Below are 27,515 nucleotides of genomic sequence, written 5' to 3'. Positions count from 1 at the left end.
GCCACGCATTTTCACTGGACACTGGGTCTGGAAGATTCTGTAGCTGGTGCTGAGGCTCGGGCTTCAAAGGGACTGGCCATTCATCAGATGAATCTGTCAACTGTGTCTCTTCAACATGTTGCATTTGATTTCAAAAATCTCAGCCTCCTGGGCCCCTGGGACCCAGTGCAGGCACCATATGTTTCCTCAGGAATAGTAAGCAGTAAAAATACACCGTTTCAAATAGTCTGGTTCCCAATTTGGGAGCACAATCTGCCAGCCTGCACCCAAGCGCGATGCTAATTGTTTTGTTTTCTTTGCTCCAGTAGTCTTTTCCTTGTCAGCACTTTTTTCTTTCCCCATCTTTCCTGGCTCACTCCTCCAGCTCTGAGGCCCAAAATAGCCCCCTCCAGATTGCTGGGCCCCTGGCCAGAATTGCTTCCTCAAACTCTTCCTCTTTTCCCCTCGGTGTCTCCTCCTGGCAGAGCCTTCCCAAGCCAGGGCGTGGGCAGGGCAGAAACGGGGCTGCGATGGAGCTGCAGCCCTCTCCCCACAGGCCTTACTCTATGTGAACCATCTATCGGGAATGTAGCACCCATCAGGGCCAGGCCCTGTCCTCTGGGCTGGGGATATGGTGCTGCTGGAGTGTACAGCCTTCCTGGCTAGAAGGAAAGACATCCTCATAAAGAGAGCTCTAGGGGCAAATGTGTGCACCAGGTGGTGGGGGAAGGAAGGAAGGAGGAAGGGGAACTCTGTCAGGGGCCGTGTATCACAGGGTGCTTCCTGGAGGTGGTGATGTTTAAATGAGCCTCAGCGGACAAGGAGCTGTTTGACAAGCAGATCGCAAGGGGAGGGCATCCCATCATCAAACCAGGCTAAACTCACCCCAAGCCTTCCTGCAAAACAGGGACCCCCTAAATAAATGCAAAACATTCTGCTTTGATGACGTTACCCAGAATTTTGTGCTCAGAAAGCTTGAAAGAAGCTATTTTTACTTTGACCACACATGGTTTTGTGTCATTTTGCAGTTGTAGAACTGGACTCTGAATTACATCTGGTGGGGTTGGGGTGTCTTGGTTCCACCATGCATTCCAGCCAGGGGGGCACGCAAAGAGGGTCAGCATGCAAAGGTCACGTCTAACTGGAGGAACACGGTGTCTGGTGGGGCTGTTGCCAGGATCATTGGGGAAACTTGGGGCAGGGGTAGATGAGGTTAGAGCGAGAGGAAGGGCATGTCGTGGTCTGCCCGAAACGCCCGCCCCAGACCTGCCAGTTGCATTCCCAGCCGTTCTCCGTGCTGGCCTGAAGCCAGGTCCTCTCAGGAGCCGTCCTCTTGCCCCCAGACCTGCCCTGCACCTGGACTCTATTTCCCCTCTTGTCTGCTCCCACAAAGCCCTGTGCAAACCCAGATGCCTGCATGGACCACCTGGTTTGTGCAGCTACGCATGAATGAATGAATGAGCCTTCACTGATGTGCAAAACTTTGAGCAGTGAAGAGGAAAAAGTGAATGAGTTTTCTGATGAGTTTTGTTCTTTAGGCTACTTAAATCTCACTATGAATATTTTCCTCCCAAAGGAGGAAATTAAACATACAATTCCCATAGGAGTTGCAAACTGAGATGGAATTGTTCATTCATTCATGCATTCATTCGTTCACTGGCTCGTGCATCCATCAGGCATCCATGCCGGCTCCGTGTCAGGCTTGTGCAAGATGCTAGAGGTACAAAGGAGGCGTGAGGTCACTCTCCCTGTGCTCTAGAGGCACAGTCTAATGGGGGAGGTAGACAGATAATTGCATCTTAAGAACATTTGGAAAAATGTGTAATGGGAAAAGGGCTTTAATGAAAGAAATTTGGGCTTCACTGGCTGAATGGCTCTGAGCAAAGCTGGGTGACTGGGCCGCTGGCCTCGGGGGGGGGGCACAAAGCCTGGCGCCCGCGTGCTGAGTGGGTGGCGAAGGAGCCACGTCGAAGCCAATAAAACAGGTAAGAAACTGTGAAGATCTATTTAATCTTCCCAACCTCCAAAGATGCCACGTGAAGAGTGGAACGTTTAGAGGTAGGGGGACCGTGGGGGCACACCTTGGGACAGAGGGGCCAAGCTGAAGGGATGCCCGATGACCACTGCTGGACCAGCGTGAGCAACTAAGTAACAAAACAGTATCATATTCTAGCAAAGAATAAAATGACCCTTGATGAGTCCATAGCTATAAAAGTAAATGGTTGAGTAAGTGAATAAATGGAGAAGACACAAGTCTTCCAGGCAGAAGAATTCCAAATGCTCTCTGCGGATTCTCCCCCCGCCGGGAGGGGATCCCAAGTTCCCACTAGTCCTCAGACGTGGGCGGTGCCTGGCGACCCCCTTCCTTTCCTTCTGGAGAATGGGGAGGCAGGTAACTGTCCAGCGGGGAAGCCCAGCCCGGCCCAGCCGGCGCGGTCACCGTCCTCCGTGGGCAGTCACGCGGACAGCAGGTGCCCCGACGTGAGGCAGTGGAAGGACGGTCGCCCCTGGGGTCACCCAGGAGCACAGGAGCCCAGTCTAACCGCGAGACAAACCCAGACCAGCCCCACCGAGGCCCGTCCATGAAGTCCCGACCAGCTCCTCGGAGCGCCAAGATCCTGAGAGGCAGGAGAGCCTGAGAAAGTGCCGCGGCCCAGAGGGGCCTCCGAGACGTGGGGACACGGCGCAGTGGGGCCTGAGTGGGGTCAGGAGACAGGAAAGGGCATCAGGGAAACTGGTGGAATCCGCAAAAGCGTGGACCTTGGTTTGTTAACTGTAATTAATATGACGTAGGTGTTGACATGGATGTGAAAATACTGGGAATTGGGGAAATGGTGTGTAGAGTGGATGTGTCTCTCTGCACCATCTTTGCAACTTTTCTCTAAATCTAAAACTATTCTAAAATAAATAATGTGTTTAAACTAAAAATGAAGGAATATTTTCCTTCTAACCCCACCACTTAGAACAATCACTGCTAGCATCACCCTGTATGTCCTTCCATGCTCATTTCAATGCAGTTCCACTGACCAGCTTAGAATTACTTACCATTAGCAAAATTATAGTATATTTACCTATAATTTTGCCAATGGAAAATGCATAGACATAACACTTACTTGTAATTTTGTACCATGCATTTCTTTTTCATGGGCATACACACCCCCCATCATGAAAAGTTCTCTGTAAACATGTTACACTCCTTGTCTCCCATTGGCCATTCGTCAGTTTTTCCCCTACTTTTCCTGCATATTATCACCGCCGTGAGGGACATCCCACCCACATCTCAGCTTATTTCTGGGAGGCATTCTTGTCCCCCAGAGCAAATGAATCTGCGAAACCGGTCCGAATGTGCCACGCAGCTCTCCTTCGGAGCCTCAGTGCAGTGACAACATGGGGGCTTTGCACAGAGCCCACCAATTAGTACCCCTGGGAGCTCCTTCCGGTTCCCTGGGAGGACACGGCAGGTCGGATGAGCATCTCTTCACCTGACGGCAGGTGCTCGGTGCAGCGTATCGAGTGCTCTGTGTGCTTCCTCGTCTCTTAGAGGAGTTTCCGGGCTGGAAGGCCACTGGGTGTCCCGTCCCCCCCCCCACCCCGGGGTGGCTCCCTCACCTTCAGCAGGGCCCATCCGAACACCACGCCCTGCCTCAGTTCGCCCCTTAGAGCTGAGAGCAGCGCCCTGGGGTGGAGATCGTGGCTCCTCATTGCCAGGCAGGGTAATGACAGGACAGCGAGAACCCCCGTTGGTCTCTCAGAAGCCGACCTGGGCCCACCAAAATGAGCATTCGCTGACAGCGCCCGCAGGCTCTGGTGAAGGGCTTCCCAGGCGTGATCTCATTCGGTCCTCGCCATGGCCGTTGGGGAGCCACTTCACTGCCACCATTTCACAAATAGGGAAACTGAGGCACGGAGCTATGCAAACACCTGAGGTCACACGTCTGCTCCCCCTAATCCCTACTCATGGTGTCTGCTGAGCCATTCATTCATTTTCTCATTCATTCATTCATTCACCCATCAATAGGGGTGGAGCCGCCGCTCTGCCCCAGGTGGTCTGCTGGGCCCTGCTGGGGTGGGAGGGGAGGGGGCGATGTGGTGGTGAACTGAGACGCGGCCCTGGCCAGACAGGGCTGACAGTCCCTGGGAAGGGACATGGCCCCCCCAGGAGGCCATCTCATGAAACAGCAGGGAGTTGGCCCAGCTCAGGGTGAGGGAGCCCCTGAGGACATGAGGTGGAAACTGAGGGGGGCAGGAGCCAGCCAAGCTGGGGGGTCTAGTGTCTGTGTGTCAGGAGACCAAGACCCCCTGCCCTTCCTTTAAGAACCCCAGTCCCACTGGATTGGGGGCCAGTCCTGATCCAGTGGGGCCTCCTTGTAACTGGTTCCATCTACAGTGACCCTATTTCCAAATAAGATGTCAGCACATCTTCTTGGGGGACACAGACCCAGAACACAAGGCAGCGCCCCCCATTCCGGGTCATTTTCTCTCTCCGGATCCCACTTATGACCTTACGGCTGAGTTTACCCTATTTTTAGAGAGCAATGCATTTGTCAGTACAACAATCCATCAGAAGGCAACTCTAGAAGTTTCCGGTCACTTTTCAGGCGCGAGTAGCCATCCCTGAAGTCTGGGCATTTTTCGAGACTCCCTTGTTAGGAGTGCCCAAGGGCAGTTTCAGGAGGCAGGAAGCAACCAGCTTGTGTAGCTGCCTTTCTTCCTCTGGTCTCCTGGGGTCTCTTTCACCAGCATTTAGGGGGGCCCGTGTCTTAAAGACCAAGTGCTGGAATTCCATCCATGAGCTCCGGGATTCGCAGGGCAGCCTTGGGAAGGTCAAAATTTACACTAAGGAAAGAAAAAAGGCAGCGTAGGGTCATTACTGAGTGGTATAAGGCACCGTAGTTTCACTCTACAATTCTCAGGGCAGGAAGGTACCCCAAAACAGCAGGGGTGTGGCAAGACCACAGTTCTGTGTATGTGGGAGAGAAGCTCCTTCTACCTACAATCTCCCCTGCTCCCCACCTCAGGCCCCCCCATCCCGTCTCTGGAAAAAAAAACCACAGGTGGTCTTCAAATGAGGCTTGGATACCGCCTCCTCCAGGAAGTAGCCCTGATTGCCCTTGCCATCCGTAACTGAGGACCCAGCCCCAGCCACACCCTCTCTAGCTGCGGTAGGGTGCACCAGATATCAGGGCATGGCCTCAGCTCTGTGCCATCCCTTTGGGGGGCCTGGGTCCCACACTGCCCATCTCTGCTCGTGACTTCCCCATGGTACTGTAGGACAGCTGGACCAGATCTCTCCAAGGGGCAACCTCAGCTAAAGCGTCAGCTCCCAACCCCACACTCAGCAGCTCCTCTGGCCTCATCTGTGAAATGGGGCTGGTAATTCCACTTGTAGGTGCCAGGGAGGGAGCCACGAGGTCTCAGAGGCTACACTATGGGGCAGTGCAATAAGGGCATTGTGTGAATGAATGAATGAATGAGCATTGAACCATCAGCTGGTGCCCTAGAGAGGAGGCATGCCCCCTTGTCCTCCGGACTGGAAGCCCATCCTGGGGTCAGCCCCCACCCCAGGAGACGTGTCAGACCAGGACTGCCCTGGAAAGACCACCCGGGATGAGGGCAAGGGCCAGAGGTCACATTGGAGGAGGTGGACGGGGCCAGCTATTCTACCAGGACATGGGGAGTCCAGCGCTGCAGCCCTCAAGTTCCCAAAGTACTGTTAGGGGGCAGAGCCCGGGAGTGGGTGTGCCAGGGGGTGGCTGCCTGGCTGTTGCTGCCATGTGCAAGGGGCAGCTGGATGTCACTGTAGGGACGTGTCAGAGGCAGTGCATGCCTGCAGGGAGTGGCTGGGGCAGTTGGAGCAAGGGGCTGCTGTACCATTTGCACCCCAAGGTCCACGGCTCTCGTATGGTTTGCTCAGCTGACCCCAGCCCCCAGCCCCCTGGCCTCTGACCTTGCCACCCCTGGCCCCACCTCTGATCCCTTCGGTGTCCCTCCATGGTGGGCCGGCAGGGGGAGGGTGTTCTGAGCCTTGTTAACTGATCGGAAGTCCCCTGCTTACACCAGAGCATGGAGCTGTGGGTGCTTAGCTAGATGCACGAGAAATTGGAAAGAAGACGAAATCCTAAAACGAGCCTCAGGCTGACTCCCCTGAGTGGGCCCAGCCACGTCAGCGGGGTGGGCAGATCCTAGGCCACGTCCCAAGGTGGGGCCCAGATGCCCCTCAAGGAACAAGCTGGTGGCACTTCTCTCGGGGGGCTTTGTTCGCCAACACCAAAACACAGTGGCACCCGGGGCCCATTTTAAATGTCTGCCTCTCCTGTCATTTCAAGTCCACCCCAGTGCATTTGGTGGAGAGAGATATGGATGTCCCAGATCTGACCGAGCCCCCAAAACCCAGCCTGGATGTGCTGCACCCCTGCTCCTGGGGTTCCCGATGCCCCATTCTCCACCAGCAGCTGAGTGGATGTTCTGAAAATGCAACAGCCCTCCGCCCCTCACCACAGGCCTCCACCACAATTACATGGAGACCCCACTTTGCAGACCCTTCCCCACAGTCTGCAAGACCTCCCTGCCCCACCCCCACCTGCCTGTCTCCTGCTCCATTTTCTGGCGTCACCCTGGTTCCCCCGAGCTCCTGCCACCCGGCACACACCAGCCTGTCCCTCGCCTGGTTCAGCCTTTTCCTCTGCTGCAGATGGCCCCCGTTGTCCCCTGGGCCCCTCCACCCGATCCACCCCACTGTCCTGCTCTGTCTCTTCTGTGACACCAATCACCCCGCTTATTGCTGTGCTAACTTGTCCTGCGCCTCCTCTCGCACCCCTAGGCTTACTGCCTGGCAGGCCCCCGTGTTTGCTGAGTGAGTGAGTGAATGGGCAGCACCGATGGGCCGGCTGGGCAGCCCGCAGTTCCTGCCCTCACCCCCACCCCACGTCTCACATCCCCTCCCGGCCTTTCAGATCATCCTCGTGAGCTCCGCGCTCAGTGGCCGCGAGCAGAGCCTCTTCCTGAGCACGGACGAGGGCGCCTCCTTCCAGAAGCAGCTTGTCACCTTCTTCGTGGAGACCCTGGTTTTCCACCCCAAGGAGGAGGACAAAGTCCTGGCCTGCACCAAGGAGAGCAAGGTAGAGGGGCCCAGGCCACAGCTGGGGGGCTGGGGGCTCACCCCACTGTGATGTGCAACCCTCGATCCACGTCGTGAGGAAATGGAGGCTTTTCCAGGGAGGTGGGGCCGAGCTGGCCGGAGAGGGGCCTCCCCGGACTCGGAGGTGCTAGATCTGCAATTGAGTGGCAAAAAGTGGGTACGTGGGACGGGACCAGTGAGAGTAGATAACTATTAGAATTATTCCACTCCACCTCCCCCTCCCCCCGCCCTCTGCAGACCAGCACAAGAGATTCCTCCACTCCCAGAAACTTCCACACACCCTCCCAAGCCAGGCTTTGCCAGGCCGTTCCCTGGACCTGCTGTGCGCTCCTCACCACCTCCACCACCAGAAGTGAATCATCCTCAGATCTCAGATCAAACGTCCCTCCTGGGGGGCTGCGTCCCCCGAGGTCCCTTCTCAAGGGCGCTCTACAGAGTGTGTGCAGGGCTAAGGGGAGCCTCCCTGGTAGAGCCCCTGGGACAGGCACCCGGGGCCACCAGTGCCACCTGGGCCCTGAGTAGCTGCGGGAGAGTGCCCTCCAGCAGAACACGACCTGTCTGAGCTTCCCGTGGCGGCTGCAACAAATCAGCACAAAATTAGTGGCATAAAGCAATAGAAAGTTATTACCTACAGTTATGGAGGTCAGAAGTCCAAAATCAGTTCCACTGGGCCAAGATCAGGTGTCCGCAGGGCTGATCCTTCTGGAGGCTTCAGGGGAGAAGCCCTTCCTCACCCCTTCAGCTCCTGGGGGTGCCGGCGTGCCTTGGTGGGTGGCTGTGTCACCCCCTGCCTCTGTGGTCACCTGGCCATCCCCTCTTTGGTGCAAAACCCCTACTGCCTCCCTCTTATAAGGTTACAGGTGACAGCACTTAGGGTCCACCTGGATAATCCGGGGCCATGCACCCATCTCGCGCTCCTCAACTCAACCACATCTGCAAAGTTCTTTTCTGCCAGTAAAGGTCAGTCACAGGTTCCAGAGGCTGGAATGTGGATATCTTCTGTGGTCCTTTTCCAGCAGGGACATGGCCTCCTGAGTTCTTGGATGTGGCCCAGGAGCTTTGGCCTCCATAGTCCTGGGAAAAGGCCCGTAGGAGGCGTGTCCTGGGGCAGAGCAGCTCAGTCTCCGCCAGGCTGCGGCCAGCTCGCCCCTCCACCTGCTGGACTCCTCCTGGTGCCTCCCACTGGCTGAGTCCATCCAGAGGCCAGAGGGATGGAGCCTGTGGATGCACAAGTCTACACAGCTCAGCCCCCCATGGTCAGAGCATGGGGGAGAAGGGCAGAGTGTGCATCAGGAGGGTGCGTGGAGGTGTCCAGAGCAGAAGCCTTCCTTCAACCCCCCCAGGCCAGCTCAGGCCCCACTTTCTACACTCTTGAGGATTCCCATGTCTCTTTCCATTTGTTTATCACACTGTACAATCATACATTTGTGCCATTTATTTGATCATGTGCAGCCTGCATTCACACTCAGGGTAAGCTCCTTGAGGGCAGGGGCTGTGCCTGGTTCTTGTCACCATTTTATCTCAAGTGTCTGGATGGAAACATTTGTTGAAAGGATGAATAGGTGGGTGGGTGGGTGGCTGGCTGGCTGGTTGTATTGGATGGATGGATGGATGGATGGTTGGATGGATGGATGGATGGATGGGTAGGTGGATGATTACATGGATGGATGGATGGACGGATGGTTGCATGGAATGACAGATGGTGGATGGATGGGTGGGTGGGTGGATGTATGGATGGATGGTTGCATGGATGGAGGGATGGATTGGGTGGATGGATGGGTGGTGATTGGTTGGTTGGATGGATGGATAGATGAATAGGTGGTTGATTAGTTGGACAGGGTGGATGTATGGATGGATGAATGAATGAGTGAAGTTCTACCAATAGGAAGTACCCAGACCAGGGACCTCCAAGTAGAGAATCCCAGCTAAGCCACGGCTCTATGGACCTGGTCTCCTTGCCAAGGCTTGGCCCCTGCTGATTGGAGTCCCACATTTTTCTGGCCTTGTCTGCTGCCTCTTTGCTCCAGGCCCCTGCCTTCTGGACAGCACATGCTCCTGGGTACTAATAGGGCTACTTAGCCTTCCATGTAATTAGACTAAAACACAATCTCGGAGACTCATTTTCCTGCAGAAATGGATTGTATTGCAATTGCTCTTTAATTTATGGTGCCCTGAAAAATTAATGGAGCTGAAATCTTGGTTATTTTCCTTGGTTCTCTCTGTGGACTATAAGGAAAGATTAAGAAGCGGGGGTGTGACTTAGCAGTAATTATAAAAGGAATAAGACATTTGAGAAAATTAATAACAATGACACTAGGGCTTTAGATTGTTTTAGAGCTTTACGGTTTTCAAAGTTCTCTAACTCCCAAAACAGAGGGTGGCGTTGGTGGCATAGCACCAGCTTTCGGTTCCAGCAGACCTGCTCTCCCAGGCAGCCACCCGCTGCCATCAGAGCCCCAGCCCTCAGCAGCTTGCGACCACAAGCTTCCTTTCTAACTCCCGGGTCTGTGGTCGGCTGTGACCCTGCTGGGCTCTGCTGGGACCGGCTGGGCCTGGCTCCTCACTCCCAGGAGGGTTCACAGCCCCCTGAGCCTCTGATTTGGGACCAGTGGTTATTCAGAACATGCTGTTCTCATGATGGAGGGCAAAAGTCTCCGGGAGCCGAGCCAAACCCCGCACAAGCAGCTTCAGAATGTCTGCTTGACCTGGATTGCATCCCATCCACTCACACTCCAGTGGCCAAGGCTGGTGGTGTGGCCGACCCAGAGCCCAGGGGGCCGGCGCAGAGAAGGAGCTACAGATTTATTCAAAAGCAAATGCCCTCCTCCATGTCCTTCCTTCCTCCTTCCTCCCAGAGACCTGCCTCTGCCTCTAGCACACAGACTGTCCGTCCACTCCCAGAGGGCTCTGCTCGCCGCTTCCCCTCCCCTCCCTGACTGCACGCTTCTACTTCGGGGCTCTCCGGGCTGCCCTGTCTGGAGCCTGGATGTGGGGCTCTCCTTCCAGGGCTCTGCACACCCGTTGGGCTCCTGGATCAGCAGGATGCGAGGACCAGTGGCATCTCCCTGGGCCGGCTTGCTGGGGGATGCTGGCACAAAACCGACCAGCCTGTTCTCCCCGCTCGAGGGCAAAGCTCTGGGAGCTTATTTCTAAAGCCTTGTTGCACCCACTCTTAGAGTTTATTTTACTCCTCATCAAGAACCTCCTCTGCCTCCCCACACTGCGAGGAATTGTTCTCACCCCGAGAGTGCGCTCCAGAAACTCAGCAGGGGGCAAGGAGACACCTGTGAATGGGAAGTCAGAGGAGGCTTCCTGGAGGAGGGTGCTTGAACAGGGTCAAGAGTGGGTCAGAAGATAGGCCTGTTTTTCAATACAACTTTAGAACAACAAAGATGATCACAAATGGAAAGAAAGATAAGTAAGTGCCCACAATTGTCCATCCCTGAAGGAAAGGCAGAGTGTTGTCATGGCAATGGGTGGGCGAGGGGAGGAGCCCCCTAACGTGCAGAGTGGGAAAGTGGTGGGGGCTGTGGGTTTACCAGGCAGGTGAGCCACCCCAGGGCCGAGGGCCTCAACACCATGCTTACCGCCCTCTCCGCCCTCAGATCTCCACACCAGGAAGAGACTGAGCTTCTCCCCAGGAAACAGAACAATTCTGTAAGTGACGAGAACCTCATATGTCAGTGTTCATTTTTGCTCTGGTCATTTGCATCCAGCAGGGCTCCAGGCAGGAAACAGGCCCCATTTTGGGTATTTTAAGAGGAGAAGGGATTGAAGAGGGGGGATTAGATGCTCTGAAAATGGTCAGGAGGGCTGAAGGAGGCAGCTTCAGGCTGGGACCCCAGAATGCTTCCCAGAAGCCTGAGGACCTGACCCACCGGGGGAGATTCCACTTCTGCCCTAGTTGGGAAGATGGGAGACCAGGAGCCCCCCACTGGAGCCAAGACCACATGGCTGAGGCTAGATCCAGGTACATGGAAGTCGCCCCTGCTGCAGCCACAACCTCCTAGCCACACCCACAAAGCCAGTGACGGACACCGGAATGCAGACTCCAGCTGCTGCCTCCAGCCCCACTGCCCCTCCACCCTCCAGCGTGGGGGCTGGATGCTGCAGCAGGTCTCCGCAACCCTGCTGGCAGCAACAATGACCAAAAGGGCAGGAAGATGCCTCTGTCTCGCTCTTGCCTTCCAAATGTCACATGAGTGCATGAGTGCATCTATTTGACCCAAAAGCCTAGCTGCAAGGGAGTCTGAGCAGTGTTGGATTTTAGCTTCCCAGCCTTGTTCATACCACAAGGTACCGAAGAGTGCAGAGGGAAAGAATGCTGAGTCCCGGACAACCACATCCAACATGCCAGTAAAAGCCCAGGACAGAATCACCAAGACTCTGGTAATTGTGCACAGCTCACAAGCACACGTTTCTGTGTGTGTACCTGCCCTCCAGTTGGACCCTTACTTCCTGCCTTGATAAGGACTTCTTATCACTTTATCTTTCTAGCTGCATCTCTTATGCATCCCTGTTCACCTCCTCAAGTCCTTTGTGAGAGGAGCCATCTAGAAGTCATTCAATTACCCTTTTTAAAAATGTCGCCATGCAAGTTTTAGCTGTAGGTAACTAGAATGTCACTGGCATGTTTATTCTTGTTTATTTACTGGTGTTTTTCTTTCTATTAAGCAGAAATGGTATGTTTCTGCAGCCGTTGATGGTGAATTGTAAAATCATCTCCTGTGAGACCGAATTGGACAGGCTTCATAAAGTTCCCGGGCAGGCGTCATAAATAGAAGCGCGTCAGGCGACGAGGGCCGTGATAAACCTCCATTTGTGAAGAGATTTTAGTCCCGGGCTCCTGGAAATTGATGGCTGCAGGCTCATTTTCTATTCACTTCCTGCCTGAGTGTATGAGCAGGAGGTCCTTTTCCAGTTTGCAGATGGGTAAACTGAGGCATGAGGTTGAAGGATCCCTGGCCTAGGTCACATGATGACCCTGAGGAAGGGCTAGAGGTGCCTAGACAGCCTCCCGAAGGGCCCCCCCACTGCTGTGCGCCACTGACAGCTCCGCGCCAAGAGGTGGGGATTGCTGCTGTGTGACCTTAGCCACTTATGTAACGTCTCTGAGATTCAGCTGTTTGTCTATGAAGGGAGGAATTGCCCGTTTTATGGTGCGTGTGCGCGCGTGCGTATGTGCATGTGTGTGCACGTGTGGATTCAATGCGGTAGCATTTGGCTGCACTTCTGCAGTGCCTGGCTCCATGAACGGTCACAGCTCCCTCAGCCTTTCCCAGGGGGACCCAATAGACAATTAAATGCAAAACCTGTTGCTGGTTCCAATGGAACTTACTGACCACTTACTATGTGCCAGGCACACTTCCAGGTACTTAACCAAACACGTGGGTTCCTTGTGCTTCTGAAGGTTACATTCCAGAGGATGAAAACTTTTGGAAAAAGTTATCTATTAATATTAAAGGTGATAATTTCTTGTCATGTCCCTAGGACAGGTGTCAGCAAATGATAGCCTGCAGCTGTTCTTGTAAATAGTTTTATCAGCACCAGCCACGCTCTTTTTTTCATGTATTGCCCGTAGTTGTTTTCCTGCTTTAAAGGCAGAGTTGACAAGTGTGGCAGGAACCCTATGGCCTGTAAAGCTGAGAGTAGTTACCATCTGGCTATGGGAGAAGTTTGCCATCTCCTGCCCTAGAGTCCACTTCCTTCGTGCATCCAGCAAACAAGCTGCGGCAGCCCCCAGTGCCAGGCAGAGGGTCGGGCTCTGGTGACCGAGGCGAGCAGGGCAGAGAGTGTGCCTCCAAGTAGCGTGCCTTTCGGCAGAGAAGAGGGAAATAAAACTCCCAAGTCCCAGGAGACATGGAGCGGGGCGCTCAACGAAAGGCCAATGGCTATGGGCTTCAGAGGGAGTGAGCTCTCCGGTCAGGGAAGTATGCAAGGCAGGCTAGTGGAGAAAGCTCCCCAAAGAAGGAGGCAGCCAAGCAGGGCCTGGGGCCGGGTGGACTTCGGGGTGCAGATGGTGAGAGGTGGGCATGCCTTCCGAGAGAAGAGCCGGAACAGGAGATTCACAGTGGGGACTGGGACCCTTCCTTTCGGTGGTGCGTGCGGCTTCTGCTGCAGCAGAGGAAGGATCCAAGACAAACTCTCGGGCAATCCTGGAATGCCAGGTGAGGATTCTTAGACTCACCTGCAGAGGTGCAGACCCAGGAAGCATTTGGGAGTAAGACCGCCCTGAAAGATGGGTCAGCCAGGTGGGGGAGCGAGGGGAAGGGAGTTCCAGGCAGATGGAACAGCATGCGCAAAGGCTCAGAGGCAGTAGAGCAAAGGGCTCAGAAAACAATGAGGAATTCCATGCAGCTGGACGCTAGGGCGGACATGCTGGGGAGGGAGCGCCCTTTCTGAGTCGGTTGGGTTTGGGGGCCAGGAAGAGGTGAGTTGCTCAGCAGTGTTCACTCACGGTCAGCCCTGGCTATTATTGATAAGTGGCCCTTGTTGTTATTGATATTGTCATGAGAGTGATAGCAGACGATTTGTGGAGCACCTGCCACAAGCACCCACTTCACATCAGTGCCTGGTATGACCCTACTACATCCCTGTTTGACAAAGTGGGGAAATCGAGGCACAGAATGGCCTTGCAATAAGTGCAAGATCATGTGGCTGAGCACAGTGGGGTCTGACAGAAGCCAGGCTGCCAGCCCCAGGTCTGTGTGATCACAGATTCACCTCTTCCAAATGTTACAGCCAGGGAAACTGAGGCCAGGAAGCCGCATGATGGAGCAGCAACCGAGAGAGGGGCAAAGCTCTATGAAACCTGGGCCTCTGCCCCCGAGGCTGCCTCTTCTCCTTCCCCAAGGAAGTTTGCCTCCTCGATTAACAGCACTTGCTGCAGGGAGTACCTGCAAAAAGCGTCCTGGTCCAGGCCTGTCTGTCACCAGACACATCAGACTCTGAGTTCAGCTTGCAGAGTGCAGGATTTCAGTATGTGTAATGCTGTGTGGGTCCCTGAGCTCCAAAGGTCAGTTCAAACCCACACGGCCCCTCCTCTCAGGAACGGAACGGATGCTTTATTGTTCCAATAACTCCACCTAGGGGCTGCCAGGAGGGGAAACACAATAAAAGATGAATCGGGGACATCAATTATAGAATTGTTCGCACCCAGTATGTATGTTTACTCTTTGTATGAGAGTTAGTGATGAAGCTTATTGAAATGGAATTGAGCACACGGAGCACAAATGAAAGCAGACGAGGGAGGGAGGGAGCTGTTGCCTATTTCCTGAGAACAGAAAAGGGAAACCTGTATCTTGCATGATCTGTGTGCCCGATGCTGGCATGCGGCACGTGTCTCCTTGAGCTCTCCTGACCTGAATGAGGATCGTCGTTTCCATTTTACACTCAGGGGAACCGAGGCTTGACTAGAAAACCCGCCCCGGGGAGAGCAGGATTTGAACCCTGGAGGCCCCGGGTTTCCTGATCTTGCTGTTAAGAGATTGTCCCTGTCGTTCTGGACAGTGAAAGACAGAGGGTGGCCTCCAGCAGGGGCCCTCTCCCGCCGGCCCACTCACCGCAAGCAGATCACACAGAGGAGCTGTTTCACGACTCCCCAGTCCCAGAGGACAAAGCCGGGCTCTGCCCCTCACTCCCACGCATTGCGCCACCGTCCTGCCCATGACACCTGCACCCTGGAGCCGGGCCCACAGTCTGCTGCTTCGGGGCCCGTGGTGGCTGGTGCCCCTGCCCCCTGGTTGGCTTTGGTGCCCTCTTCTGCCTCCAGACACCTCATGCCCTTTGGACACAGGTCTGGTGCCTGCAGCCGGCATGGCAGTGAGGAGGCAGGGCCCTCTCCAGGCACCTCACCCAGAGGGAATTTAACGCAGGGATTCAGTTACCACGGCACTGAGGGGCTGGAGGTGCAAAGGGGGGAAGACCAGAGACTTCCAGAAGCTACTAGCACCCCCAGGCTGGATGAAAAAAGGGGGAAGGCTGTGCCAAGAGCCCCGATGGCTGAGCGGCTGGAGCCACGGCTGTCAGAGCCGAGCTGCTGGATCAGGACCCGGGCACCCTCCCTCGCCGGCCTTTCTGCAGTGGATACCGCCCAAGTGCACTCCAAGGTGGCGACAGCTTCCTCCTTCTGCTTCCCGACATCTGTGTGTGCCCCTCAGTGCTGGGACCTGGAGTACAGTTCACAGTTCCCCCAGTCACCATCAGGCCCCACCGCGGTAGGCAGGGTGTTAGGAGGGTGAGTGCAAGAGCGTGTGTGTGTGTGCACTTGATGATGTGTGTGCATGTGTGAGCCTGTGTGTGCATGGATATGGATGAGAGCCTGTGTGTACATGTGTGTGTGTGTGTATGAGTGTCTGGGTGAGCACACGTGATTGCGCATACATGTGTGTATGTGTGGTCTGCATGTGTGATTGTGCGCGCACGCATGTGTGCATGCATGTGTGTGCCTGTATATGAGTGTGTGTGCATGTGAGTGAATTTGTGTGTCTATGTGCACATGTGTGGGTACAAATGGGTGAGTATAGTGTGCACATGTGTGCATGTGTGTGTGTGTTCCTGTGTGTCTCTTTGTGCATGTGCACATGTGTGTGTGACTGTGTGTGTGCAGAAGCTTTCTCCAGCTTTCCGGATCCGAGGGATTGGTGCCCCTCTTGTTCTCCCGGGGGCATCAGACGTCTGCGCCCATCACCCAGCACTTGTTTCCTGGTCTGTCCTTTCTCCTGCCAGGCTCTGAGCTCTGCAGATGGGGCTGTGCCGGGTTTGCCTCTGGATGCCCAGGCCCCGCTCTGGGCCTGGATGAGCCTTGGCCTGGCAGGAAGCCTGGCATGGGGCAGAGGGGCACTGCCCACCTCCCTGGGCTCCTCCAGCCTAGGGGCTCCTGCTCAGGGCCTGACCCCGACTCTCGACGCTGAGAAACCAACTCCTCCTGTCTGTCCCCGGAGCTGGGCCGGCTGCCCACGGACAGTGCCGTGGGGGGGAGGGGGGCGCCGCACACCCAGCACTGCCACCACACCCACCATGAGGGCTCTTAGCTGCGCCGGGTCCTCTGAGACAAAGCTGTGCACCCCACCCCTGGCATGGCGGGGGTCAATGCTGGCACAGAGGGGCCACACCAACAAGGGGCTCCGCCCTCCCACCCCCACCGGCAAACCCCAGGAGTGGGCTCCTGCCACCCAGAGCAGAGCCCACGGCTCCCTGGACGGTCTCACCCACTGCAGGGACAGAGGCCCCTGCCCCGCAGGCCAGTGGAGGGGAGGGGCGCAGCTTTGCATCTGCCCCAGGGGCCCCAGCAACTTCCACTTGGTGTCTCCAAAACCCACCCCTCCTGCCCACACAGGTTGGGTGTCTGTTGGAGCAGGTGGGCTTCCCCGGGAAAGCCGGCGTGGGTGCGTGGCTTCCGTCTCTCGGAGCTGTCTCCTTCCGCGGGTCGTGACCACACGTTTCTGTTTCTTTCCTGCCCCAAAGCTCTATGTTTCATCCGACCTGGGGAAGAAGTGGAATCTTCTGCAGGAGCGCGTCACCAGAGAGTGCGTGTTCTGGTAAGACCCCCAGTCCCACCCCGCCAGCGACTCGGGGTCCAAGCCAGCCTCCGGGCTGTGGCCCCCTCTGTTCCCATCGGCCTCCTTGGCCTCTGCCCCCAGCCCGGTGCCCTGCTCGTCCAGGGGACCCCCGTGTTTTCCCTTCTGCCCCATGGGGGTGCAGAACAGGGAGTGGGGTGAGTGTCAGCTCAGCATCCACCGGCCTCTGAGCCAGCTGCCGGCTCCGGGCCTGTTTCCTCCTCCGTGGATGGAAAGAGGTGGCAACATGCAGGGCGCTTAGTGGGCACTCGGCTCCTCAGACCCTCCCTCCTGAGCCCCGGGCGTCCTCAGCACCTGCCCACCTTGGCTCCCCTGCCTCGTCTGAAGCCTGGCTCCCCGCCCCTGGCTGGGGGCTCACCTGGCCGCCCCTGCTGGGAGCCAGTGGGTGTGGTGGGTGCAGGGATGTCCCCCCGACCTGCAGGGGGGCAGGGGCTCCCATCTGGGACACGAGACCTGCAGGGGGCTGCGTCCAGCCTGCCCAGGGCCAGCTCTTCACCGGCGTCGCCTCTAGTGAGCCTCCTGGGGAAGCTCTTCGTCTCCGAGCCCCCTGAGGAACTGGTGCTCGTTCGTGTTCACTGGGTGACCGCCGAGGCCCCCAGAGGACACGTAGTTCAGCTGAGGCCACAGGCAGCAGAGCAGCTGCCCAAAGCCACAGCTGCCTCCACCCAGCGGCAGGGGGCAGAGGCCGCAGCTTCTCCTGAGCTCAGGGCCATTGGCTCCTGGACATTTTGCTCGTGGGGAGAAGTGACAGCTCTCTGTCTGGGTGGCTGCCCATGGACGACCCGGTTCCTTCCTCAGAAGCCGGTGCACTGTCCTCTATCACCAGTCTTGTCAATGATGCCAACTCTTGGGGGCCTGAGCTGCTCCCGAGAGCTTGCTGGATGTGGGAACGGGGGTGAGGGGTGGGGTTTCTGAGCCGTGCTGGCCTGATGAAAGGGCACCTGCAGTGCCATGTCCTGTCCCAGCCAGGCCTGGGTGGCCCTCGGGAGACAGCTCTGGGGAGAGAGAGTCACCTGCAGACGCCACAAGGTGAACCGGCTGTAATTCAACCATGTTAATATCTCGGGCAAATCAAATTACTTCTTCCCTGAGTTTCTCAAACTGCTCTGAGTTGTTCCACGTTGGACATAATCACTCCAGATGGCCCAGCACTCGGCCGGTCCTCCTGGAACACGGCCACAGCCGGGGAGATGGAGACCCCCTGTTGTCGTCGGCGGACAGTGCCGTTTTGACAGCATTTCCACGGAGCTCTTTGGCCTTGAACGGACAGCGAGAATTACCAAGGGCCGCGTTCTGTCTGAAGCTCAGACTCATTAGTGTTTCGAGAAGCTGAACACGAGGTGATCTCATTAGAGTGACCCCCCGGGTGGCCGGGAAAGAGAGGGCCGTGCCACCTCCCAGGCCTGCGGTGGGCAGCAGTGCTCAGCCACCTTGTCCTCTCCACCACCCCGAGCAGACCCCGAACAGACCCCACCAACGGCGCCCCGGCCGCCAGCCCTGTCACCCTGCTGAGACTCTCAGGGCAGCATCTCGTGGAAAGCTCACAACAACCTCTCCTGCTACAGAAGAGGAAACCGAGGGTCAGGGAGGCTGAGGGACGGGTCCAGGCTCTACACCACGTGCGTTCCACCGCCCTGCTGCCCAGTGGCCTGGCTGCCGGCCCTTCCCAGGCGTCTCCTGCTGCCCCCTCGTGCCCCCGCTGCCCCAGGGGAAGCCTCTGCCTCCACCGTTGGCCCCAGGGTCCCGTGCCAGGTGTGGGGCAAGTGGCAGGGGCCCTGTTGGTGGACGGAGAAGGGAGGGAGGTGGGAGGTGGGATCCGTGAGGGTTTACAGAACCACTTGCATTGGTGCTTCACTCCGCATCCAGTACGCGTAAAAATCAGTTCCTCACACCCGCAAAGAGCTTCACTCTTCCCAGAGGCTGCAGGCCCAGGCTCCCTCTCATGTAACTGGTAATTCCAACCCTCAGCCCAGGCCTTCCCCCCACTCTCTCTTGGGGTGTCCACAGGAAGGCAGGGGCGCAGTCAGCACTGGTGGGGTCCTGCGGGGCACTGGGCTCCGTCTGAAGGCGTCAGACGCCGTCCCACATGGCTGCTCAGAACCCCGGGACCGAGGGCTTCTGGGGCAGGGGCCTGACCTCCAGCTCTGTGCCCCCTTGCTTAGCCCAAGGTCTGACGTGGGCGCGCGGCAAGGGCTGCAGGAAACGGGTCAGAGACGCTGGTGAGAGCAAGAGGCGAGTGGACAGGAAAGGCGAGTTAAGGTCTGGGGAGAGCAAGGGGGCTGCTGGTACTGTTACCCCCACTTCGCAGACGACGAACTGCGGCTCTAAAAGTCCATCTCCCGGCTGAGGACAGGCCCAGGCTCCCCGTGAAAGGAACAACATCCCTCTCTATTCAGAAAGCAGAGAGGAAAATGCCAGGCATGACACCCCTTCCCCGCAGCGTACAGCACTTCCCCTGGAAAGCGAGAGCCCTGTACCGAGGATCGGACGACTTCGCTGCTGCTGCCCGGCTTGAGATCTCCGTGGTTGGCTCCGGCCACCCCACATGCCTGCCCCGGGGCCTCTGCACCTGCTGCCCTCGCCGCTAGAATATTCCCTCCACAGATGCCGCGCGTCACCGAGTCAGACAGGCCCTCTTTGGCTGCCTTGTGCAAAACGTTCCCCCAAACCCCCACGAGGTAACCGGCTGAATTTATTTCTCCAGCTCTCGCCTCTCCTGACACGCTGCGTGTTTATTCACTCACCCCACTAGAATGTCAGCCCCCGGAGAGCGGGGACCTTGGTCCAGCCACTGCTGACTCTCCAGCCCCTTGAAGTATTGAGTGAGTGAATGAATGAATGAATCCCCCAGGTTTTCATGTGCTTTCTTAGCCTCGGCTTGTTTTGTCTGAAACTAAAGCAGCAAATTCCAACTCTTGGTCTGGTGATGAAAATTAGATAATGATTACAAGGTGCTTCAGTTAGTGTCCAGCACGCAGTAGGTCTGCGAGTGAGGCCTCTCCCTTTCCCTTGCATTCTCTGAGCCCCATTTGTCCACCCAGATGCACTTAAGAAGCATCTGTTTTGTGCAAGCACACGTTCTGTTCCCTACAGTCAGAAAGACCACAACCGCCCAAAGACCTGGCTTCCTCCCGCTCGTGGAGGACGTGACGATCTTATGCTGCAGGATGGGGAGAGCCCCCTGCCAGCCCTGCCCGCACCCCGGCCCGTGCACAGACGCTGCAGGAGACTCTGCCCCCTCGCCCCTGGCATGACCAACTGGCATGCTTTGTTGGCAAACTGGTTCCTAAAGAGTTTGAGCCCGGGACACATGTCCACAGACCTTTTTCCAGACTAGGAGCCCTTCAAGGGCAGGACCTGCCTCGGGCTTGTCTATATTTCCAGCCCCAGCCTAGGAGTTGGCACACAGTAGGTCCTCAGTAAACGCTGGATGAATGGAGGAGAGACGGATGGACAGAAGGATGACTGGATGCATGGAGAGATGGATGGATGGATGGATGTGTGGACAGATGGATGGGTACATGGATGGATGGATAGGTGGGTGGATAGAAGGGTGAAGAAACAGATGGATGAATGGATAGCCAGATGGACAGAATGATAGACAGATGGATGGACAGAGAAGTAGGTGGACAGAAGGATGGATGGGCAGGTGGATGAGTGAATGAATGGATGGGTAGACAGATGAACAAACAGACGGATGAATGGATGGGCAGATGGACACATGAATGGCCAGACCAATGGACAGATAGACGGATGGATGGACAGATGTGTGCCCTTGGAGACCGTAGCCATGTCGCCTTCACCTCTGGGTCCTCACCCCACACACAGCGAGTGCGCTGCAGATTTTTATGGAGCACACCCAGCAGGTTGACATGGACACGGCCTTGGATGTGGACATTTAGCCCAGGGCCAGGGCACCCACAGTGGCAGTAAATGATGACAGCTGAACAGCTGAGAGGCTCAGTGTCCCTTGTTAACCTGGACATTGGCCTCTGCCCTGCCATGATGGGCCCCTGAGCCCCGAGAGGGGAGATGCCCCATAAATCGAAGGCGGGATTGTCAGCGGTGTTGTGATTAGAGCAGCCAGATGGGAGCAGCGGGAAGTGACAGAGCGGTGACCTCCAGCTGGCACAGGTGGGGCGAGCCGTGGTCCTCGCGGATGCACCCAGGAGGCCCAGGGCTGGTGGGTGGGAGGGGGGTTCCCACCAAGAACCTGGGGGGCAGTTTCTCTCTGTGCGCCTCCATCCCATTCCATGCGTGATGGCTCTGCTGCATTACTATGGGCAGCCCATGCGGTGAAGAAAGGTGAGCTATGGGCAAGGGGCTGGCGAAGGGGCTGTGCTCGGTTGGCTTTGTGAGCATGGCGGGGGGGGCACCTCCGGGAGCCTTGGGTTCCTCGTCTATAAAATGGGCACAACCAAGCTGCCCATGGCTGTTTGCAGAGAGTGAGAGAAAGCAACCAGAGCCCCCGGGCCCCTCCGCCAGACCTCAGTGTTAAAAGGGGTCCCAGGGACAGACCCTCAGGACCAGAGTTCCCCAGGAGGAGTTTCTGGTGTAGTGAAGGAAAATCTCTGTCTCCCTCTCTCTTTCAGCCCTCTTACCCCTGCCTGTCCCGTTCTCTCTGTGTGTCTCCGTCACTCTGTCTCCCTTTCAATCTGTCAGTCTCTGTGTCTCTCTTCCTCTCTCTCCATCTCTCTTGCACACACACACATGCACACGCACACGTAGAACCGTGGCTGACACCCGAGAGTCTGAGGGTAGAGGTCTCTGCTCTGTGCACCGGTTCTAGGAGTGGGTCTGGGGAGTGGCCTGTGTAGACAGTGATGTCCCTCAGTCTGGGGGCAGAGCTGACCCACAGCCAGCCGTCCACACCTTCGACTCATGAGGGAGTGGGCTGGGGTGAGCCTGCGGGCGGCTGGAGTATGTGGGGAGAGGAGTCGGGAGATGGGGGGCAGCAGGGCCCAGCCTGAGCCTCCTGACCCAGCTGTTAGAGGGTCCCCAGGGAACATGGCGGAGGCAGAGGCCTGGCCAAGACCCTGAGAGCCAGGGAGGGGCGGCTGCGGTCGGGGGGCAGTCAGGACCTCCCCTGGGATGGGGCTGCGGGTTGCCATGGTGTTAGGAGGGAGTGTGCCAGCTGTCCTTTGGGCCTTTCCTGAACCCCACTGTCCCATCCAGCCCTGAGTGTGGATCATTCTCGAGTCACCTCCCAAGGCGACGTTGGCCGCAAGGCCAGCTGCCCTGAGGGAGCGTGTACCTGTAGGATCCAGGACGCGGCTGCCACCTGCTTAGAAGGTGGTGCAGGGCCACTTGAGCCCACCTGGGCTCCGGCCTGGCCGTCCCCGCTCCAGCGCTGGGCCCCACGGAATAGCCCCACTGCCCCCACAGCCTCGTCCCCACGCGGGGCCACCAGCCCCCACCTCGGTGCCGAGCCAACACGAGGCATGAGGGGAGCCGGCCCCAGCCGTGGGCACCCCCAGTGCCACTGCAGCCCGGTGTCTGGCACCGATAGGCCTCCAGGGCCCTTGTAAGGAAGAACTGGTCATGGGGTGTGGACGTTCCGGAAGCCTTAACTACCGTTGTTGCCATGACCCTGCACCCCAGGCCATCAGTGACCAAAGGTGTCTGGGCCACCTGGGAGACCCCCTCACCGCCCCCTGCCCCAGCATTTCTTAGACCCTTTGCATTTTCTGAACGGTTAACAAGATGAGGTGTTGTCCTCAGTTGAGGAACACAGTGGATGGAGAAGTGCCTGAGGGGGCACTGGCTGCTCGTGGCCCTCATGGGGCCCCCCTCAGCAGTTTCCCCATCCGTGTGCCTGTCCCAGAGCACAGGTGAGCCCCATTCTCGAGGATTCCAATCAACATAGGTGTTTTCTCCACCTGGACACAGTTCAGGAACTTGATGCAGATTAAATGTTGAGTGTCCCCTAACTAGTGAAAGCAGGCGGAGAAGGTCTCCTTCCTCGATCCCGCCACCAGGGCCGAGAGCCGCTCCCCAGCAGGGCCCTGCCCCGTGCAGCAGAGGCTCGGCGCCCCATCTGCCGCTGGAGCCCATGCTGCCCGGGGTTGAGCATCCTGATGCAGTGAGTCCCCTGGACCAGCGGCAAGCACAGCTGTGCCTGTCCGTGGGGGTCACAGCGGTGCATGGGGTGGGCTTCCAGCAGACCCTGATGTGTGTAATCATGAGCTCTGCCCATCGTGCCTTCATCACCAAGGGCCGCGCCAAGCCCTGTGTGCCCAAGGGGCGGGTGCTGTGCCTACCTCCAATCAGCCACCTTCTCCTGAACCCTGCAGGGTCTGCAGCATCCCCCCCCTTTTCACAGAGGTCTGCAAACTCGCCCACTGCACCTGCTGGTGATGGTGGCACCGAACTCTAACCCAGGCTGCGTGTCCCTGAAGCCCTTGTTCTTTCTGTTGCCCTGGTTGGGAAGGGCTGAAGCAGCGCAAAGGACTGTGGGAGGGAGGGCGGGGGGGAGAGGGGGGTGGGAGGGGCACCTGGGGGAGGGAACAGCAGCTGCAAAGGCCCAGAGGGGTGAGCGAGCTCGGGTGGGGGGGAGGCCTTCTGTGTGACTGGGAGGGGGGTGTGCCCGCCCCACCACCCTCCTGCCCACCCCCTCCCCTGGCCTGGAGTCTGCGCCCCTGACCCACCCGGCCAGGCCTGCTCAGCCCCATTTAAGGGCCGCATGGTGGGGCAGGCACGCTGCTGAGCCCGTGTTTCGGGCCCATCTGACCCTGAAGCCCCTGCCCACCGCCGCTCGGTGCTGCTCCCTCCCGGCTCTCACGACAGTCCGGGGAACTCGGCCGGGTGGCACAACCTCCCTCTGTTTCCACTGCTGCATCTGTAAGGTGGACACCACTACGTGAGGGCAAGTTTGGAAGGGCACGGCCGTCCGGATGGTGGGCCTAGGAGGAGGGCATGGACGGGGCAGCGTGGGGCTCACTGAGGAGGGCATGAGCTCGGGGCCAGGCAGAGCTGGTAGGAGCCCAGGACTGCCATGTGCAGGTGTCTCGGTGCCTGGGGCAAGTTGTGGCATCTTCCTGACCTCAGCACCGTGGGTGAAAGGCAAATGCTGGGGCCGCCTGGCAATGCTGAGCCCAGCGCAGCGTGTGGGAGAGCCTCACGCAAACTGTCCAGTGCCGGGATCAAAGCTGGGCCCTCCAACCAGTGCCTTCCCCTCCCTAGAAGGACCCGGGCGAGGGCCTGGGGGGAGCCCTTCGGTGAACTCCTCAAGGGGACGAAGGCTGAGAGCAGACCCTCCCATGGGCGCCTCGTCGTGGGTGGTGTGACAGCGGGCAGCACGGTGGAGGGGGCAGAACAGACGCCTCAGCCTCGGACACAGGCACTGACAGCTGTGGGAACCTGGGCGAGTCGCTCAGCTCCTCTGAGCCTCAGTTTCCTTATTTGCAAAATTAGGGGGCTATTCCCAGGCCACCTGCCTCCTCAGCTATTTTTGATGATCAAAAAGAATAGTGTAAAAATCTTTTATAAGTAATAGCGTGTCACCCACACCCGGGTTCCTGCAGGGAAGAGGCAGGGGCGCTGCCTCTCTCCCAGGCGGTGGTGGGCTCCTGGGGAAGGCTGTGTCCCCTGGACCCACAGAGGGGCTGCGAGGCCCCCATCCCTGACACCGACCTCGGCCTGTTCTTTTCCAGGGCTGTGGCTGGGGTGGACAGTGACCCTGACCTGGTGCACATGGAGATCCAGGACCCCAGCGGAGGTGAGCCGGGAGGGGCGTGGGCCCCAGTCAGTCCCCTGCCCTCAGCCACTCGCTCTGACGGCCGCCCTCCTCGTGCATGTGCTGGTTTTCCAGCTGGAGAGAAAGTGAGGTCAGGGAGCTCTGCTGCAGGGGAGAAGTCTAGTAAGAGGGCAATTTGTTTGGGCCCCTGAGCACTGAGTTTCGCACCCGCTCAGCAGCCCCATCCCCAGCGAGGACCGAGGCAGGACAGGGCCTCTGGTGGCTTCCTCCCGCCGAGGGGCAAGTGTCTGGCCCTCCCACTGCAGTGGTCTTTGTGCCAGAGAGAGCCTGGGGCTCCCAACTATGAGAAAGTCCTCTGTGTTCCCGAGGGAGGACCATGGGCCTCAGCACTGTGGAATGTACTAGAACATTAGAGCTGAGGGCTGTTCTGGACCATCAGAACCGGTAATCCAGCAAGGGCTCCTTAGCCCCTCTCTGGGCCAGGCCCAGTGCTGACCCTGTCAGGGACCTGGAGACGAGCACAGCAACCTCTGACCCTGTGGAGGGTGCGATCTGCTGGGACAACAGCTCAGACACAATCCCCCCACACAGGCGGAGGGGCCAGTGTGTGCTGGGACAGAGGCCCTGAGGCCAGTGGGGCGTGACCCTGTGCCTGTCACTCAGGCCAGCCACCTCCACCTTCCCGGGTCTGATCCGGCCCCCAGATCTCAGCACCTTCGCGTTGTGCAGAGTGGGTGCCACCTTGGGTTGGTGCTAGGGATCCCCAAGCAGAGTATCCTCCATGGGGTTCGAAGGACAGACTTAGGGCGAGGCAGTGGGGCTGTGGTCGGGAGCAGGCAGCTGTCAGCTTCCAGCCCTGTGAGCCCCGGGACCTGGAGCCCTGGAGGCAGAGGCGAGGTCTGTGGACTCTCCTCTGTGTCCGCAGCACAGATGCCGGTGAGCAAGCACATGGCCGGGTGCCAGCCCTGGAGCAAAATACCCAGTGTGTGTGTGCCAGTGGTCATCGTCAGCCGCCAGCCGCTCTCCAGAGCCTCAGCTGGCCCTGAGCAGGTTATGCACAGCCCGGCCCCACCGTGTGCTCAGTAACCCCTCCGTGGGAGACCGAGGTTGCCATGGGGTAGTGTGGACGCCACAGAGACTGGCAAGCACTACAGATCAGGATCTCATCCCTGAGAGCTGGTTGTTACACATTCACCAGCACAGCCACCATCAGTGCTAGGATGGTGGCCTTTGTCTCTTCTCACTGCAGCTGCAGGCCCTGGAACAGTGAGGGCCTGCCCATGGGAGGATGAATGAATGAGTGGGTGAATGAATGAATGAGTGAGCGAGTGAGGGATGAGTAAGTGAATGAATAAGTGAAGGAGTGAGTGAGTGGATGAGTAAGTGAATGAATGAGTGAATGAGTGAGTGAATGAGTGAGTGAATAAGTGAGTGAGTGAATGAATGAGTGAGTGAATGAATGAGTGAGTTAATGAGTGAGTGAATGAGTGAGTGAGTGAATGAGTGAGTGAGCATGTGGTGGTCCCCTCCGAGTCCAGCCCTGGGCTGCTCTCCCACCTCGTGTCCATCCAGGCGAGTTCAGTGTCGAGCACAGAAAAACCAGGCGTCTAAAGCGCAAATGGACACGCTTCCAGGGGCCGTGGGCGGTGGTGCTGCCCTCGCTGACCCAGTGCCTGCTGTGTGTGGTTGTCTCATCAAATCCGTTCAACAACTCTTGAAGGCCGGCATTAATATCTCGGTTTCCTGCGGAGGCTCCTGAGGCTGCAGTCACCCAGTGGTCAGCAGTGGGCCTGGACTGGGCCCCTGACTACTCTCCACGCTGCCCTGCCCCCCAGGCCATGGGCAGGATGTGCACAAAGCATGTGGCCCCACTGGGTCCCTGCAGCTAAATCACGAGGAGACGCTGGTCCCTCTGTACAAATCCACTGGCGCCCCAAACCCATGGGGGTGCACGCGCTGGGAAAGCACAGGACGAAAAGTAAAAACAGCAGCTGGCCAGCAAAGTGTGCATTGCTTTTCTTGTACGTAACCATCTGGAAACAGACAGAAGCATCTGCCTGATGTCAGGGGGAGAAAAAACACACATCCCGCCCCCCGCACCCACCCCTGCTGTAGACATGAGGGATTTCAAGACAGTGGGGGTGCCCAAGCCGTGATGGGGGTTTGGGGGGGGGGCCCTCTGTTGCCCTGTGCTGTCCCTTCCCGCAAGTGCCCACAGACCCCCAGCGTGCTGAGCTGGGGTCAGATGGAGGCGTGGATGGAGGGGTGAGGCTCCTGTCACAGACTCTGAGTATGAAGGCAGGACCTCTCCCCAGAGTAGCGGCATCCTCGTGTCCACGTGTGGGTGGGCTCGGTGCCCGCCGGATGCCTAGGGCAGGGCTGGGGGCCGCGTGGACCAGTGGCAGAACACGGAGAAAGTCCTGCACACACGCCTGCTCCCCCCGCACAACCTTAGGCCAGGGTCAGCGAGGTTCTGCAAAGGGCCGTGTAGTAAATATTTTTGGCTTTGCAGGCGGAGACCACATGCAAATGATCAGGTGTGGCTGCATGACAATAAAACCTCATCTGTGGAAAGCTGGCAGTGGCCAGACTTCATGGGCCCGCTCTGCTTTAGACAAGTTCCCTGGCCTCTCAGCCTCAGTTTCCTCGTCTGTGAAATATCTGAGGACCTCAGGCTCAGAGCCTGCCCTGGTCAGCTGCTGTGGTCACAGGGCCCTGCCCTTTAAAATTCAAACCGTCACAAGCCCCCAGCAAGGGCATTGGGACGCTGCCACAGCCACGAGTGACTTAGCTTGGCATCGTGTCTAAGCTGTTCCCAGCACCCTCTTCGAGTAGAATCTGCCCACTTGGCATCTCATGCGGCGCATGGCGGGCTCTTTTCTCCTGCAGGTTTTCGCTACGTCACCTGCCAGATCCACAACTGCTCTGACAAGACGCTCACGACCCCGTTCGCAGGCCCCATTGAGCACAGTTCTCTGACCGTGCAGGACGATTACATCTTCCTTAAGGTGAGGTGCTTCCCAGGGCGTTCAGACAACATGGTGCACAAGCCACTCGGGGGAAACGGGATTGCCCAGAAAGGAGCTGATAAACGGCTGTTTTACTCTCAGGAGCTGCTTAGCAG

The 27,515-nt window shown here is 57.7% G+C and overlaps 1 protein-coding gene across 2 annotated transcripts in view; it reads left to right on the top strand.

Annotated features, from left to right (window-relative positions):
- Positions 1 to 27,515, top strand: part of SORCS2 (sortilin related VPS10 domain containing receptor 2) — a 550,251-nt gene that overhangs the window by 448,114 nt on the left and 74,622 nt on the right. For both annotated transcript variants that reach the window (XM_037829330.1, XM_037829331.1), the window contains exons 4-7: positions 6,933 to 7,097; positions 16,583 to 16,656; positions 24,348 to 24,412; positions 27,281 to 27,399. In XM_037829330.1, the coding sequence (XP_037685258.1) occupies positions 6,933 to 7,097; positions 16,583 to 16,656; positions 24,348 to 24,412; positions 27,281 to 27,399 (423 nt within the window). The remainder of the gene's footprint in view (positions 1 to 6,932; positions 7,098 to 16,582; positions 16,657 to 24,347; positions 24,413 to 27,280; positions 27,400 to 27,515) is intronic.

This window comes from Choloepus didactylus, chromosome 3, assembly GCF_015220235.1.
Source record: "Choloepus didactylus isolate mChoDid1 chromosome 3, mChoDid1.pri, whole genome shotgun sequence".
NCBI lineage: Eukaryota > Metazoa > Chordata > Mammalia > Pilosa > Megalonychidae > Choloepus > Choloepus didactylus.
This window is presented reverse-complemented; position numbering and strand designations above follow the sequence as displayed.